This window comes from Oncorhynchus gorbuscha, linkage group LG07 (genome assembly GCF_021184085.1).
Source record: "Oncorhynchus gorbuscha isolate QuinsamMale2020 ecotype Even-year linkage group LG07, OgorEven_v1.0, whole genome shotgun sequence".
Lineage (NCBI taxonomy): Eukaryota > Metazoa > Chordata > Actinopteri > Salmoniformes > Salmonidae > Oncorhynchus > Oncorhynchus gorbuscha.
Genome location: NC_060179.1, coordinates 60350778 through 60368638, shown reverse-complemented (window position 1 = coordinate 60368638; position 17861 = coordinate 60350778). Strand labels below are relative to the sequence as shown.

Sequence of the window (17861 nt, the reverse complement as noted above, 5' to 3'; positions counted from 1 at the left end):
ACAGAGATCTTCACCCACACAGCGTCTCGCAAAGACACAGCGGTTAGAACCAGAAATCTAAAATTTGGACTCATCAGACCAAAGGACAAATTTATACCGGTCTAATGTCCATTGCTTGTGTTTCTTGGTCCAAGCAAGTATCTTGTTATAGGTGTCCTTTTAGTAGTGGTTTCTTTGCAACAATTCAACCATGAAGAGGCTACAGAGTAGCCTAGTGGTTAGAGCGTTGGACTAGTAACTGAAAGGTTGCAAATTCAAATCCCTGAGCTGACATGGTACAAATCTGTCGTTCTGCCCCTGAACAGGCAGTTAACCCACTGTTCCTAGGCCATCATTGAAAATAAGAATTTGTTCTTAACTGACTTGCCTAGTTAAATGAAGGGGGAAAAAATGAAGGCCTGATTCACACAGTCTCCTCTGAACAGTTGATGTTGAGATGTGCTTGTTACTTGAACTCAGTGAAGCATTTATTTGGGCTGCATTTTCTGAGGCTGGTAAAACGAAGGTAACTGGGTCTTCCATTCCTGTGGCGGGCCTCATCAGAGCCAGTTTCATCATTGCGCTTGATGGATTTTGCGACTGCACTTGAAGAAACTTTCAAAGTTCTTAATTTTCCATATTGACTGACCTTCATGTTATGATGGAATGTCGTTTCTCGTTGCTTATTTGAGTTGTTCTTGCCATAATATGGACTTCGTATTTTACCAAATAGCCCTATCTTCTATATACCACCCCTACCTTGTCACAACACAACTGATTGGCTCAAACGCATAAAGGAAAGAAATTCCACAAATTAACTTTTAAGAAGGCACACCTGTTAATTGAATTGCATTCCAGGTGACTACCTCATGAAGCTGGTTAAGAAGGCCAAGAGTGTGCAAAGCTGTCATCAAGGCAAAGGGTGGCTATTTGAAGAATCTCAAATATAAAATAGATTTTGATTTGTTTAACACTTTTGGTTATTACATGATTCCATATGTGTTATTTCATAGTTTAAATGTCTTCACTATTATTTTACAATGTAGAAAATGGTTTTTTTAAAAGAAAGAAAAACCCTTGAATGAGTTGGTGTCCTAAAACGTTTGATCGGTAGTGTACCTTATTTACTAAACATTTGAAAAGTCCCCAAGCAATTTTTAGAGACTAAAGTTAAAGCAACAGTACAGTGCTGAGGCACATTGAACAAATTTGGCAAATTAGAGAAATGAACAATATTGATGTGGACAGTGCTATTGAATGAAAAACACTTAAAACGGATTAGCGGTACATTTTCTCCCCCAGAACCCTCCCAGCCCTCTTATAGCGTGTGACGTCACTGTGACGGGCCAGTCATCAACAAGAACACAGAAGCTCATCTGTTGGGAAGTCGGGAGGAGAACTAACTGAAAACCCAGAGCCAAGTAGAGACTTTTCTATTTAGCCCCCCTTATAAGTCAACCGTCCATAGGAGAAAGGGGTCGCAACTTGTTTAACGTCGTTTGTTTTTCTCTTTAAAATAAAGTAGCTAACGGTAGCTCAGTTAGCTATATTTAATAAGGGACACTATTTGGTCTCGCTTCACAAATAAGGATAAGGCAGGTTGCTGCTGGCAGGCTTTCTCGAGTAGCTTTTTCCTCGGCTAACCTGCTAACCTTAGTTTGCGAGAAGAAAATGGAGTTGGACGATGGAGTACTCTACCAGGACGACTCTGGTAGTTCGGCGATGATGTCCGAACGGGTGTCGGGTCTGGCGAGCTCCATTTACCGGGAGTTTGAACGGTTGATTGGTCAGTACGACGAGAACGTTGTGAAAGAACTCATGCCGCTCGTCGTCGCGGTGTTGGAGAACTTGGACGCGGTGTTCGCGGAGAACCAGGAGCACGAAGTCGAGTTGGAGCTCCTAAAAGAAGACAACGAACAACTTGTTACCCAGTATGAACGGGAGAAATCGCTCAGAAAATCTGCAGAAGAGGTGGGTTTGAGTCCTCGACTGTCAAAGAAAGAGGGAGAGTAAGACACCTTTCGCAGACAGACCACGAAACTGATCGAAAAACTGCTTGCTACTGCTAGGCCACTCAAGCTAGCTTTGACAGTTCAAGCGCAAGTAATGTTCAACAACAAGCACAGACTGTGCCCAATACTGTAGCTACTATTCCCATAGGGTTAATTTGCACATAGCAGGGCCTATTGCCTGTGAGAACTTGCAAACAATTATGCATGGACTAGATTGCTTGCTAGTTTTAAACCCTGAAAGTCAACGTTGGTAAACTGCACAGGCTAATCTTATAAAGCTATAGCATTCTGAAGCTAGCAGGATATGTCATCTGGTTGCAACAGCTGATAAGGTTGCATATTACCCATTTGACACGGTTGCTAATATTTTGGCTGGTGACATTACTTAAGTCATTTGCTTCATGGGTGGTTTTGGATGCACTTTTTTTTTTGTAGACTAAATTGCTTAATTTCATGCCTGCTGTCCAAACTGGATGCAAACTCCTGCAGCCATGCATTAGTCAGCATACAAATGGAGCTACACCCAAAGGGAATTACTCTGACAGTATATTCCAAACCTGTCATTTTTTCTCAAATAATGGGTCAGGACCCAGTGGTGGGTCGTGGCTGACTCCCTTTAGGTCACTGCTATAGATAGTTTGAACCTAGCCGTACAGCTTTCTGGCTAAAAACATTTGTCTGATTGACTTGGTAGAGTCAGATCGACCATAAGAGCAGTTGCCAAATGAGATTTGGTCATCCCATCCAAATCCAAAACAGGAGTGTCATTGGAAGTTTGAGCGCCACCTTGTCTTTTTTCTCTCTCTCCTGTTTGTTCTGCCACCACACACTGCAGTCACTCCAGACAATGAGACTACTCACTTTCTGTCACTCTCTTTCGTTCCCTCTCTCTCTCGCTCCCCCCTCTCTCTTTCTCCCCCATCCCCCTGCCTTTCACCCACTAGGCCAAGGGTACTCGACTACTATTTGAGAAGGTCCAGTGACATATATTTCCTAGGTGGCAAAAGCCCGGCTGGACTTCATTCATTATCGGCGCTGTGTTACGACGTAGTAACAAACATAGTCGTCTACGACTTAGCAAACATGTTGTTAAATAAAGTGTACATTAAATGAGACTAAGAATTTGAATTAATTGCAACTTTATTTTGAATGTAAACATCTGCAACATTGCTGAAGAACAAAGGTGGATGCATAATTGCCATTGCACATGGGCCTTGAATAAAAAAATATCTATAAATTAAATAAAGTGCATGTTTTATGGAGAACAAAGGAGAGTTGAACCAAAAATAATAATCTGAATGCACAGAATGCCACTGTGGGCCATGCAATATTAATGTGTGTCACTCTGGGCCTTGCATCAATGAGAGAAATTACACTTTGTCTCCTGACAATACTTTGAACCTTGCCACAAATGGTGTGAAAGCAACTCTGAGACACTGGTGCAGGTGTTCATTGGTGAGCCTGGTGCGTTTAAAAAAAAAAATTAAGTTCAAAAAGTTAGGCACAGCGGTCTAAGGCCCTGCATCTCAGTGCTAGAGGTGTCACTACAGACCCTGCTTGGATTCCAGGCGGTATCACAACCGGCCGTGACTGGGAGTCCCATAGGGCAGCGCACAATTGGCCCAGCGTCGTTAGGCCCGGGGTAGGCAGTCATTGTACATAAGAATTTGTTCTTATTAACTGACTTGCCTAGTTAAATTAAAACGAATGTGGAGAAGGCTGATTCACAGCTGTATGTGGAGCCAAACATGGTCAGGATGTATAGTGCCAGTTTCTTGAGAACAGGGAGATCGGCTGCAGGAACCATCCTTTCCCAGAAAGTGACAGGGTCACAATCACCAGCCTACTCCTTCAAAGACACATTTTCTTGCAGCTCCATCAACTCCCTTTGCAGTGATGCAGCATCTACCCATCTGAAGATCTGTTTTTGTGTCTTCTGACAACTTTGTCACATTTGTGACCAATAAAGGGTTCAGCAGCAGCTCTTGTCCAACAGTGATGTCATCAAAGCGAGCCTTGAAGTTATCCATCAGCTTCTGGATGAAATCAACATGGTTGGGAACATCTTTGTCTCCCTGCATTTATATGAGAAGATTGGGAAGTGGACAAATTTTCCCTAGAGATCATTCTTGAAAAGCTAATTTATTCTGCAAAGCCCGGACTGCTGTTATCATATCACACACTGTGTTGTCCCGTCCCTGCAGCTTAACATTCAGTTGATTAAGGTGTGGTGTAATGTCTGTCAAAAAAGCAAATGTTTTTGTCTTCTCATCTTCCAAATACTGAGTTGCCTTGTCACTCTTTTGCTCTGATAAGAAAGTTTTGATTCCCAACTGAATGGCCCAAAAGCATTCCAAAACCCTGCCTTTGCTGAGCCATTTGACATTGTTGCGCAGTATGTGGAGTCATCAACTGGTATTGGCCTCTCAGAATGCCTCGTATCAGGCGGTTTGGTAGGGATGCTGTTGCTCTCAAAAATTTGATCAGTTTCCTCATCGTTGTCATGACTTCCGAATACTCTTTTCCCAGACTGGCACACAGGACAGATTGATGGATAATGCAGTGTTATGATGTCAGGTCAGGGTGGTCCTCTTTCAAACATGCAACCAGTCTCCTCCCTCTTCCTGTCATGGCTGGAGCTCCATCTGTGGTGATGGAGACCACTGACTTCAGAGCTATCCCCATTTTGTCATTATCCCTTTGATGGCCTCATGGGTATCGTCTCCCCATGTTGGTGCTTCTAGATGTTAAGCCCAACAGCTCCTCACATAATTCCTTCTTTGTTTTGTTATAAAATCTGACAAACACCAGAAGCTGGATATTGTCAGTGTTATCTGTTCATCCACAGCTAATGAAATTCATGCTGATTTTCTGAATGGCCTGGAAGTTGTGAAGTTACATCTTCAGCTAATATTTCACTTCTCATTGCTGTGGAATCTGACAGTGGGATCTGTTTGATCTTTTCCCAGAGCTCATCTTCTTGTTTACCTTCAAGCAAGGTGTCAGCACCTTCACAAATTTTATTTTACCATCTCCGCGTCTGAATTTTTTTTCTCCCAAAACCCAAGCTATCCTCAGTGAACACTCGTTGCACATTGTTGGGCTGTCATATTGGAATTTGAGTAAGTTAATCTTGTTCTCCCCTCTGTGTTCAGGGGATATGTCTGATCAAAATTACTATGCCTGCTGTCATAATGGCGCTTAACATTGACACTTTCATGAGGGCTGTGGACTCAAATCTTTCTGTTTCTTTCTGCTTGCTTGTCCCAAGCTTCTGCAGAGGATATTTGGATTGATGTGATTGGGTAAGACGTGGCCTCTTGTATTTGCATATAACCACATGTTTGGATTAGACATGGCACTAGTAAATTTGGGCGTTGCTTCGAGAGAGAGAGGTTGCCGAGTTAGAGGCCGCGGCCCTCGGTTGATTTTCTTTTTTATAAAGCTGTCCAAAAATTATTTATAGACTTTTTTTTTTATATAACAAAATGCGATGTCCGTATTGACTCGCTTTCCGCCCGTTGAGTTTGGCTGCACTAGGCTGCACTAGGCTATCTGCATGTCTGTCTCTGTCTCATCACACTGTTCTAGTGCTGTTGTGATTCAGCCCCCCCCATGTCATTAATCTCTTTATTCCCATAACTGCCAAAGTGAAAGCTCCTATCCTCTCCTAAAGATGGGTTAACAGGTCAAGTGATCCTTTGTTAGCAGCAGCAGTGTTGTTGTAATTTAGCCATGTTTAGCTTTCTCTCAGCCTGCCAGACAATACTGTACATGAACACAGCTTAGGAGACCTCTGTTGTAGTGTTGGTTATGGCTTGTGTGTGTCAGGTGCTCTGCCCTTTTAACTTCCTTCACATCAGCAAGGTGTGCATTTACAAAAATAATGGATTAGTGTTAACTAGTACATTATAACACAACTTCGACAACAATTGAAGGTCACAGTGGTAATGTTACAAATCTGTCTGATCCTTCACTTTGTCCTGTCAAAGGGCATTGCTAGCACTGACTGCTTTCCTTTCCACCAAAATGGGAGCTTATCTAGTACATTGAGTACAAGGCCTAGTTTTGATTCGACATGTCATGATTTGAAATCTAGGGTGGGGCTGGGTGGGGACTGATTAATGCGTTTGTCTTCCTGAGGTAATTTGTTTTGCACTGCACAGGCTTGACTTTCTCCTCAGAGCTGCAGTTCAGTGGAGTGTGGAAAGATGAGCTCAGAGTCTGGTCATAAAGCTTCATAAGTAGTTAAAGCTGCAATCTATATGTAACTTTATAGATGACCTGACAAAATTTACATAAATGTGTTAGATCTGCGGTAGATCTGTTCTATATGCATTTTTTCTATGCTTCCCATTATTAAGTTTTTTTTTTTGCTTCTTTTTTTTGTACACCAACTTCAAACAGCTGAAAATACTAGATTTTCGATTCTGGAAAATATAATTTACAGCGGTTTAGATGGTACAATGATTTTCTACAGTTGAAAAGATTTGAGAAACCAGTTGTCCTGTGTTAGATTCGTCATCAGTGTTAGGCCTAGGTGTTTACTTTGAGGTTAAAAAACACTATGCTTAATTGACTTTACACACGCCTGGCTAACTCAATGACATCAGTCATGTTGGTCATTAGGCTCTAGAAAACCATCCAATCCACATGCTCATGGCTGTAAAAACCCAAACACCTGCCTAATAGACTATAAGTAAAGACAATATGGTTCTCAGTCAGTAAACAACACTGAAGACAGACACCCCAAGTACTTCTTGGGACAACCCATTAAATGCTGTTGTGACTTAACTGCCAGACAAACAGTCCTAGTAAGTCCAGTGTAACACTGATCTCTCCCAGAGCTGAGCCCAGTGTAACTCTTCCTAGACGGACTGTGACTCTACACTATAGACAGGGAGAGGAAGAGGGCAGGGCCAGGCAGGAAATTGCTGGGAAAACAAGACCCAGTGAGTTCCTCTCTGCGGCCAGGATGCTCCTCGCACCCATTCCCCCTGACATCAAAAGGTCACGGTTCAGAATGATAATGTCACAGGGTGATGTCAGAGAGTCGTGTCATTCCTGCCAATGTCAGTCAGGCTCTAAACAAAAAGCCCCTGTTTCCTGTGCCAGGTATCTGTTATCACACAGCATTTATCAGGAGCAATTTGAAAGCTTCAAAGCATGTCATTGAATTGGGGCTGGAAAACAGAGGTCGGGGGTGTTTATCTAAAGTGCATGGTTCAAGAGTCAACTGTAATAGGCTACATCCCCATTCCTTCTCCCAGAAAACAAAACGTGACGTGGATCTTGAGTTATTTTTCAAGCTATATAACACTATTTTACATACAGCAGGTTTTTAAAGGAACAAAGAGTACAGTCTGCGATACTGGTATTATCACAGCCCTCTATTGAACCCGGTTTATTATTTTAAATCAAGACCGACCCTGTTAGCCCCACAATTGGATGTCACGGCCCAGACCATTTGTATGGTTTGTTGATTTGGACAATTTACCCGGATGTTTGATGTTGATCTAAGTTATGATTTAATATTAAATCAATGAAATGTTTATTGGTCACATGCTTCGTAAACAACAGGTGTAGACTAACAGTGAAATGGATACATACGGGCCTTTCCTAACAATGCAAAGACAAATAATAACAGAAGGACTAAATAAACAATGAGTAAAAGCATATCTTGTCTGTGTACATGTGGTAGCGGTTCAATGTGTGGGTAAACAAGGTCACTGCGGTAGATATGTATATATGTAGGGATAAAGTGACTAGGCAACAGGATGGATAATAAACAGTAGGGATGCACCGTTATGACATTTTTGGCCGATACTGATATTTTCCTTGCCAAACAAAATCCCAATACTGATGACCGATATTTACAATTTCAGAGGCCTTTTAAGTATTCTAGTACAGATAACTAGTTGACACACACACACTGACCAAAAAGTTATTTTGTTGGCATTTACGTAAGTCCCCATTACCAGTAAAACATAATCAAAACCTATTTCTTTCACTCATTGCTGTGCTGTTTCGTTGTTAATTTGATCAGTCGTTACATTCTCAACCAGGTTTTCATCATGCATGTCAAGCAGTGATGTTTCAGCTCTGTCTGTGGCCTTTTCTGTTGTGGGTTCTCTTCCTCGGTGCACACTGGCGCTCTGTCCATTTCCGTCTTGTCCAGCTGTGTCTAACATTTCACATAAACCCTGTTTCTTGTCTGCATCGAAGTAGCGGCCCTTGTACCTAGCATTCAGCATGATGGCGACACCATAAAGAGGCTCAGAGGGAAGGCCACCGAATCGCTTGTTCACAGCCTCTAGTAGAGTACTTTTGTAAGTTTTAACCCCATGGTCTGTCTGCAGTTTTGTTGAGCAGGTGTTTCAATGCCATGACAGAGTGTGTCACGTCTTCTGCAGGCACAGTTGATGTGCTTATTTCTCCAGCCAGTTGTTCAAACGGAGCTAAGCATATCTGTTCATGTTTTCAATGAGAGTCCAGTGATTTGTATTGATTGTTGCAGGTAACTCATAGTCGGTTGCGTACTCGCCAAGCACTCGTTTTTGTTCCAGCAGGCTCTCCATCTAGAAAGTACTGTTTCATCTGGTGGAAACGTCTAGCTTAATCCTTTCTGTTTTCACTCCATGCTGCTCCTGTATTGCTTGCAGGCGGCTGTATGCTAGCTGTGAGTGTTTAAAATTACACAGTATCTTCCTACCTGTTGCCACTGTCAGATATGCTGCATTGGGTCAAAACACCTTCGTTCACAGCCAGTTGCAGTGTGTGTGCCTTGCATGGCAAACTGGTGACTCCGCATTCTTCCAAAGCCTTTGTCATGTTCCATGGATTATCACATAGCACAGCGTGTACTTCGTTCTTGGGGATTTTCCAAGTTTCAAACATGTTCACAAATGCCATTAAGTGGCAGCAGTGGTATGACAACCAGCACATTCTTGAGCATGCAATACATCTTTCCTCAGTACGAAATCCTCGTCGACCCACTGTGTTGTCAGACTCCGCATGCTCGTGGGGCTGATATCGCTGGTCCAAATGTCAGTCGTGAAGCTAATAGCAGTGAAGCCCATAGCAAGTAGCTCATGGATGTGGTTTTAACAATACTGTGTAACTCCGGTAGGGCAACATCTGAAAAATAGAGCCTACTTGGTAGTGTGTGCCGGGGCTTGAGGTGCTCGACCAGTCGGCAAAAGCCAACATCATCCACGACAGAGAACGGTTGATTGTCAAGGGCAATGAATTCTATTATCTTGGCGTTAATGGATTCTGCCTTTTGAGTTGTCTCGCTGAAATGGTATTACTCTTTCAAATGACTGTTCAACTTGAACTTGTTTAATTGTTGGAAGTGTGAGCTTAGTTTTAGTCGCTGAACGTCTGGGGCTGAAGAACTTTCAAATGAGTAATCAGGTTTGTGGTATTGAAATATTTCACTTTCTCCCCTCTGGAAATAATAGCAGCACAAACGTTGTATACGGCCTTTCTGTTATCTTCCTTTGAAACGTCAAAATAGATCCACACAGCAGACATTGGACTAGGTTAGGAATGCTGTGTAGTGCTCTATTTTTCGTGGCGTCATCTACCTACGTTATACAGGTATGCGGTCGGTTTTGCACATCGGTGTTTAAACTATACATAGAGTCGATGTTGGCATTTTGAGCTAATATCATCAGATTTCCAATATATCGTGCATCCCTAATAAATAGTAACTCCCGCGTATGTGATGAGTCAAAAGAGTTGGTGCAAAAAGGGTCAATGCACATCGTCCGGGAAGCTGGTAGTTGACTGTTTAACTAATTATTTAGCAGTCTTATGACTTGGGGGTAGAAGCTGTTCAGGGTCCTGTTGGTTCCAGACTTCAGGCTTGTTGCAGTAGCAATGCTTGCCCTGCAGTAGCAGCGCGCGAACAGTCTTATTTTGGTGGCTCAAGTATTTGATCATTTTTAGGGCCTTCCTCTGACACCACCTGGCACAGAGATTGGCCCCAGTGACGTACTGGGCTGCACGTATTAATGTCTGCAGCACCTTGCAGTTGGCTGCCAAGCATTTGCCATACCAAGTGGTGATGCAGGCAATCAACATGCTCTCAATGGTGCAGCTGTAGAACTTTTTCAGGATCTGCGGGCCATTGGAAAATCTTTTCAGCCTCCTGAGGGAGAAGAGAAGTGGCTCGGTCCTCCCCTCCCGCTCCGTGGCTTGACGACTCATTGCGAGCTCACAGAACAGGGCTCCGGGCAGCCGAGCGGAAATGGAGGAAAACTCGCCTCCCTGCGGACCTGGCATCCTTTCACTCCCTCCTCTCTACATTTTCCTCCTCTGTCTCTGCTGCTAAAGCCACTTTCTACCACTCTAAATTCCAAGCATCTGCCTCTAACCCTAGGAAGCTCTTTGCCACCTTCTCCTCCCTCCTGAATCCTCCTCCCCCTCTCTCCCCCCCCCTCCTCCCTCTCTGCAGATGACTTCGTCAACCATTTTGAAAAGAAGGTCGACGACATCCGATCCTCGTTTGCTAAGTCAAACGACACCGCTGGTTCTGCTCACAGTGCCCTACCCTGTGCTCTGACCTCTTTCTCCCCCTCTCTCTCCAGATGAAATCTCGCGTCTTGTGACGTCCGGCTGCCCAACAACCTGCCCGCTTGACCCTATCCCCTCCTCTCTTCTCCAGACCATTTCCGGAGACCTTCTCCCTTACCTCACCTCGCTCATCAACTTATCCCTGACCGCTGGCTACGTCCCTTCCGTCTTCAAGAGAGCGAGAGTTGCACCCCTTCTGAAAAAACCTACACTCGATCCCTCCGATGTCAACAACTACAGACCAGTATCCCTTCTTTCTTTTCTCTCCAAAACTCTTGAACGTGCCGTCCTTGGTCAGCTCTCCCGCTATCTCTCTCAGAATGACCTTCTTGATCCAAATCAGTCAGGTTTCAAGACTAGTCATTCAACTGAGACTGCTCTTCTCTGTATCACGGAGGCGCTCCGCACCGCTAAAGCTAACTCTCTCTCCTCTGCTCTCATCCTTCTAGACCTATCGGCTGCCTTCGATACTGTGAACCATCAGATCCTCCTCTCCACCCTCTCCGAGTTGGGCATCTCCGGCGTGGCCCACGCTTGATTGCGTCCTACCTGACAGGTCGCTCCTACCAGGTGGCGTGGCGAGAATCTGTCTCCTCACCATGCGCTCTCACCACTGGTGTCCCCCAGGGCTCTGTTCTAGGCCCTCTCCTATTCTCGCTATACACCAAGTCACTTGGCTCTGTCATAACCTCACATGGTCTCTCCTATCATTGCTATGCAGACGACACACAATTAATCTTCTCTTTTCCCCTTCTGATGACCAGGTGGCGATCGCATCTCTGCATGTCTGGCAGACATATCAGTGTGGATGACGGATCACCACCTCAAGCTGAACTTCGGCAAGACGGAGCTGCTCTTCCTCCCGGGGAAGGACTGCCCGTTCCATGATCTCGCCATCACGGTTGACAACTCCATTGTGTCCTCCTCCCAGAGCGCTAAGAACCTTGGCGTGATCCTGGACAACACCCTGTCGTTCTCAACTAACATCAAGGCGGTGGCCCGTTCCTGTAGGTTCATGCTCTACAACATCCGCAGAGTACGACCTTGCCTCACACAGGAAGCGGCACAGGTCCTAATCCAGGCACTTGTCATCTCCCGTCTGGATTACTGCAACTCGCTGTTGGCTGGGCTCCCTGCCTGTGCCATTAAACCCCTACAACTCATCCAGAACGCCGCAGCCCGTCTGGTGTTCAACCTTCCCAAGTTCTCTCACGTCACCCCGCTCCTCCACTCTCTCCACTGGCTTCCAGTTGAAGCTCGCATCCGCTACAAGACCATGGTGCTTGCCTACGGAGCTGTGAGGGGAACGGCACCTCAGTACCTCCAGGCTCTGATCAGGCCCTACACCCAAATAAGGGCACTGCGTTCATCCACCTCTGGCCTGCTCGCCTCCCTACCACTGAGGAAGTACAGTTCCCGCTCAGCCCAGTCAAAACTGTTCGCTGCTCTGGCTCCCCAATGGTGGAACAAACTCCCTCACGACGCCAGGACAGCGGAATCAATCACCACCTTCCGGAGACACCTGAAACCCCACCTCTTTAAGGAATACCTAGGATAGGATAAAGTAATCCTTCTCACCCCCCCCCCTTAAAATATGTAGATGCACTATTGTAAAGTGGCTGTTCCACTGGATGTCATAAGGTGAATGCACCAATTTGTAAGTCGCTCTGGATAAGAGCGTCTGCTAAATGACTTAAATGTAAATGTAAATGTAAATGTCATACCCTCTTCACGTGTGTGTGTGTGCTATGAACATTCCTTAGTGATGTGGATACTGAGGAACTTGAAGCTCTCGACCCGCTCCTCTACAGCCCCGTTGATGATGTGGGTGTGCTCGGCCCTCCATTTCCTGTAGTCCAGGATCAGCTCCTTTGTCTTTGGGAGGTTGTTGTCCTGGCACTACCTATAGGCTGTCTCATCATCGTCTGTGATCAGGCCTACCACCTTTGTGTCATCTGCAAACATAATGATGGTATTGGGGTCGTGTGCAGTCGTGAGTAAATGGGGATTTGGGATTTGAAGACAAGCACAAACAAAATGTTCTGCCTTTCTCTGATTGAATACCCCCCTGTTTTTACACTGCTGCTACTTGCTGTTTATTATCTATGCATTGACACTTTACCAATTACATTGATTAACCTGTACCCCCGAACATTCACTTGGTACCGGTACCCCCTGTATATAGCCTTTTAAATGTATTGATTAGATTTAAAAAAAATACTTTAATTTATTTATTGAACTGCATTGTTGGTTAAGGGCTTGTAAGTAAGCTTTTCACTGTAAAGTCTACACCTATTGTATTCGGCCCGTGACAAATAACATTTGATTTAAAATCTAACCCTGACTGACAACCTTACGATCTTGCGAACCACAAATGCCTTTTTAGTGACCTTCAGTATCTCTTGGCCAATCAATCTCCTACCTTTTTTTTGTCAGAACCATCTTGCTATCCCAGCGGCCCAGTTATACCCGGGCGAGACCCAAAGAAGACGCAGTGCACTTAATAAAACTCCCTGTCAATAGAATGTTCATACACTGGGGCACTGTGTGTGTGAAGGGACAAAGGGAGCATTATGCGTGTTCAGGAGGAGAGGAGAGAGGGAAGAGGCAGATAGCACACCAGAGAAAGAGTTCTCCTCGTTATCATATGAACACCCAACTATGGGTCATATGATCAGCAGCACGGAGAAAGTGTGTGTGTGTGTGTGTGTGTGTGTGTGTCAGTCAATAGGAGAAGGCGGTTAGGTTCTAGGGAGGGATGTTAGGCATTATGCTTTTATGATAGTCATTTCTGTGTGTGACTTGCAGCCTTGTGTTTAGTGCGGTTTACAGATTAAGTCCCAATACCCTCTCCCCTTCCTCCACTCCCAGCCCCCTTGTTCAGTCCAGGCTTCATGTAGCCTAATGCTCTTATTAGATTTACTATGAAGTATGTGCCTTTACTGCCTTTCAGACCCTTTCTCATACCTTCCCACGTTCCCACAGTTTTATTTATCCCTTTCTCTCTCTCTCTCTCTCTCTCTCGCTCGCTAGGCTTATGCTTTCATAACCATTTGAACAGGGCCTTGACTACGCCTACAGCCAAAAGGTTTAGCTTTATATCAGTGTAGGCAATTAAGCAGGTCACATAGACATTCTCCGAGTGCCTTTGGCCTAGCTTACATCTGCTCTTTGACACATAGAAAGTGGTGTTCATGTAGAGAAGAGCCGATTAGTTCAAGTAGGTCTCCGGCGGAGCAAGGGTCTCTGGTGATAGTCTCCACCAGCAGATGACTGCTCATCCCAGCCGATGGGCTGGCTGAGCTCCATGATCACAAGACTCAAGACTGTTTTGCGTGTGTCGTGCTAATCAGCGCAAACTTTAGTTCCAGCCTAGTGTTATAACACAAGATTCAACTCAGTCTAGTGTCAGGTGTGTTAGTGCCGGGCTAGGACGAAAGCCTGCAACACTGCTCTAACAGGTCTCTATTAACAGTCACAGGCTGGTCCAGCTCTTTCTGTATGTTTCTAATAAGCTAGGTGATACGCAGTTCTGTGTGTGTGTGTGTGTTTCTCTCTCATTCCCATGGAAAATTGTTGTGAGTTTTGATCTGAAAGAAGTTACTGAGATCTGACAGACAACAAGAATAAGACTCACTGCCTGACACTGATATTGTCGGTACAACACATAAACACACTCAAAAGCTGTGGCTGCGTGCACATGTGCGCCAAGGGGTTAGCGCTCTGCACCTGTTGTGTGACACCCAGTGAATGGAACTGAAGACGGACTGACTCGTCATGATGATCTCAGACCTGATAAAAACACGCTCAATGGAGCTGCAGAAAGCCACACAGGCAGATGGATGGGTTTTGTCCCATTGATCTCAGTTCATATTTATTAGTTAGTGAGACCTTAGCTGTCCCTGGAGTCTCTCCCCATTAATCTCTTCTCTCGCTCTTTCACTGTGTAGTAGTGAGTGACACTTCGGATCACAGGAAGTTGTGACAGGAGGAATCTCACATGAACATGATGCATACAGCTCACCCTCCTGTGTGTTGGCTAGAGGTCAATGATCTTTCTTAAAGTACTTAAAGGTCCAATACAGCTCTTTTGATCTCGATATCAAATCATTTCTGGCTTACAAGTACCTTACTGTGACCATTTTCAAATAAAATGGTCAAAAATCAAGCAAGAATTTTGCTAGGACTGTCTCAGTGGTGAGGTGAAAACTAGTTGCTATTGGGAGAGATGTTTGGAACGCTTTCTAATTGGTCTATTAACTAATTTACCACCTGGCAAAAAACACCATCCCACCAAAAACACTGAAATTTCAGGCGGTATTTTCAAACGGCTCTTTCACGAAAAGGACATTATCATAATTGTACAATTTCACAGTATTATTCCAACATCATAGTGTGGAAATATATATACAAACACACACGCTACCATTCAAAAGTTTGGTCAATTAAAAATGTCCTTGTTTTTGAAAGAAAAGCTAATTTATTTGTCTGTTAAAATAACATCAAATTGATCAGAAATAGAGTAGACATTGTTAATGTTGTAAATTACTATTGTAGCTGGAAATGGCAGAGTTGTGCACCGGGGCCTCCCACTCCTCTTTCTATTCTGGTTAGGGCCAGTTTGCGCTGTTCTGTGAAGGGAGTAGTACACAGCACTGTATGAGATCTTCAGTTTGTTGGCAATTTCATGCATGGGATAGCCTTCATTTCTCTGAACAAGAATAGACTGACGAGTTTCAGAAGAAAGTGCTTTGATTTTTGGCTGTTTTGAGCCTGTAATCGAACCCACAAATGCTGATGCTCCAGATACTCAACCAGTCTAAAGAAGGCCAGTTTTATTGCTTCTTTAATCAGACCAACAGTTACAGTTGTCCTAACCTAATTGCAAAATGGTTTTCTAATGATCAATTAGCCTTTTTAAAATGATAAACTTGGATTAGCTAACACAACGTGCCATTGGAACACAGGAGTGATGGTTTCTGATAAAGGGTAGATAGTCCATAAAAAATGTCATATCCAGCTACACTAGTCATTAACAACATTAACAATGTCTACCACTGTATTTCTGACCAATTTGTTATTTTAATTGGCAAAAACTGTGCATTCAGAAACGAGGACATTTCTAAGTGACCCCAAACTTTTGAAAGGTTGTGTGTGTGTGTACAGTAGAATTCGGAAGTTTACATACACCTTAGTCAGATGCATTTAAACTCAGTGTTTCACAATTCCTGACATTTAATCCTAGTAAAAATTCTGTCTTAGGTCAGTTAGGATCACCACCTTTATTTTAAGAATGTGAAATGTCAGTATAATTATTTATTTCAGCATTTATTTATTTCATCACATTCCCAGTGGGTCAGAAGTTTACATACACTCAATTAGTATTTGGTAGCATTGCCTTTAAAATTCTTAACTTGGGTCAAATGTTTCGGTAGCCTTCCACAAGCTTCCCACAATAAGTTGGGTGAATTTTGGCCCATTCCTCCTGACAGAGCTGGTTTAACTGAGTCAGGTTTGTAGGCCTTTTTGTAGGTTTGCTCGCGCACACTTTTTTTCAGTTCTGCCAAACAAATGTTCTATGTGATTGAGGTTAGGGCTTTGTGATGGCCACTCCAATACCTTGACTTTGTTGTCCTTATGCCATTTTGCCACAACTTTGGAAGTATGCTTGGGGTCATTGTCCATTTGGAAGACCCATTTGCGACCAAGCTTTAACTTTCTGACTGATTTATTTAACCTTTATTTAACCAGGAAGGGACCATTTGAGATTTAAAATATATTTTTCAAGAGTGTCCTGGCCAAGATAGGCAGCACCAATTCATTACAAAAATTAGACAAACAACATGAAAAACTAGTAATCTAGTAAAATCCATAGAATTCACAAGAGTATAACAAAATCAAAAACAGAAAATTAAAAACATTGACAGGTCAGGGAATCCGTCTCAAGATCATTCATCAGTGATTTAAAAACACCAATTGGGACAAGTTTCAAGAACTTTGAAAGTTTATTCAAGTGCAGTCGCTAAAACCATCATGCACTATGATGAAACTGGCTCTCATGAGGACCACCACAGGAAAGAAAGACCCAGACTTACCACTGTTGCAGAGGATAATTTCATTAGTTACCAGCCTCAGATATCGGCAATTAACTGCACCTCAGATTGCACCTCAGAGTTCAAGTAACAGACACGTCTCAACATCAACTGTTCAGAGGAGACTGTGTGAATCAGGCCTTCGTGGTTGAATTCCTGCAAAGAAACCACTACTAAAGGACACCAATAAGAAGACACTTGCTTGGGCAAAGAAACACAAGCAATGGACATTAGACCGGTGGAAATCAGTCTTTTGCTCTGAGTCCAAAGTTCAGATGTTTGCTTCCGACCACCGTGTCTTTGTGAGATGCAGAGTAGGTGAACGGATGATCTCCATGTGCGGTTCCCACCGTGAAGCATGGAGGAGGTGTGATGGTGTAGGGGTGCTTTGCTGGTGACACTCAGGAATTTATTTAGAATTCAAGGCACACTTAACTAACAGTATGGTTGCCACTGCATTCTGCAGCGATACGCCATCCCATCTGGTTTGCGCTTAGTGAGACTATCATCTGGTTTTGTTGGTGGTGGTGGAAAATGCTGTGTCAGGAGCTGTTCCAGAATCTCCCATAAGTGTTGAATTGGGTTGAGTTCTGGTGACTGAGACGGCCATGCCATATAGTTTGTTTTCATTCTCATCAAACCATTCATTGACCACTTGTACCCTGTGGATGGTGGGGTATTGTCATCTTATGGGGCCATGGTAGTCAATAATGGGCTGACCAGTATTTTTATACATGACCCCCTACACATGATGGGATGTGATTTTCTTAATTAGCTCAGGAACCACACCTGTGTGAAAGCACCTGCTTTCAATATACTTTGTATTCCTCATTTACCCTCATCCCTCACGTTTTTGACAGCACGGGGCCTTTAACGCATACAGAGACATGCCGTTGTGTTATTCAGTGTTTTAATATGTTTCTGTTTCTGTCTCTGTAGAGGTACATGGTGTTTGAGGACAGTCAGGAGACAGAGAAGAAGGACCTTCAGAGTCGGCTGGTCATGCTGGAGTCACAAACACGTCAAATGGAGCTCAAGACCAGGAACTACTCGGACCAGAGTGAGTCAATCATTATGGCTTCTAGGACTGGAGGGGTGAACCCTAATGGAAGGAATACTGAGAAAGACATTACAAGTGAAGGGCTCAGGATTGTGTGCATAACTTGGGGCTGGAAGACTAATATATTTACTGGGTTGT

General features: G+C 43.8%; 1 protein-coding gene across 3 annotated transcripts in view; it reads left to right on the top strand.

The window, feature by feature from the left end:
* The first annotated feature begins 1327 nt into the window (after positions 1-1327).
* spag9b (sperm associated antigen 9b) overlaps positions 1328-17861 on the top strand; it is a 50064-nt gene continuing 33530 nt past the window's right edge. For all 3 annotated transcript variants that reach the window (XM_046357020.1, XM_046357018.1, XM_046357017.1), the window contains exons 1-2: positions 1328-1950; positions 17603-17723. In XM_046357020.1, the coding sequence (XP_046212976.1) occupies positions 1651-1950; positions 17603-17723 (421 nt within the window). In that variant the 5' untranslated portion in view covers positions 1328-1650. The remainder of the gene's footprint in view (positions 1951-17602; positions 17724-17861) is intronic.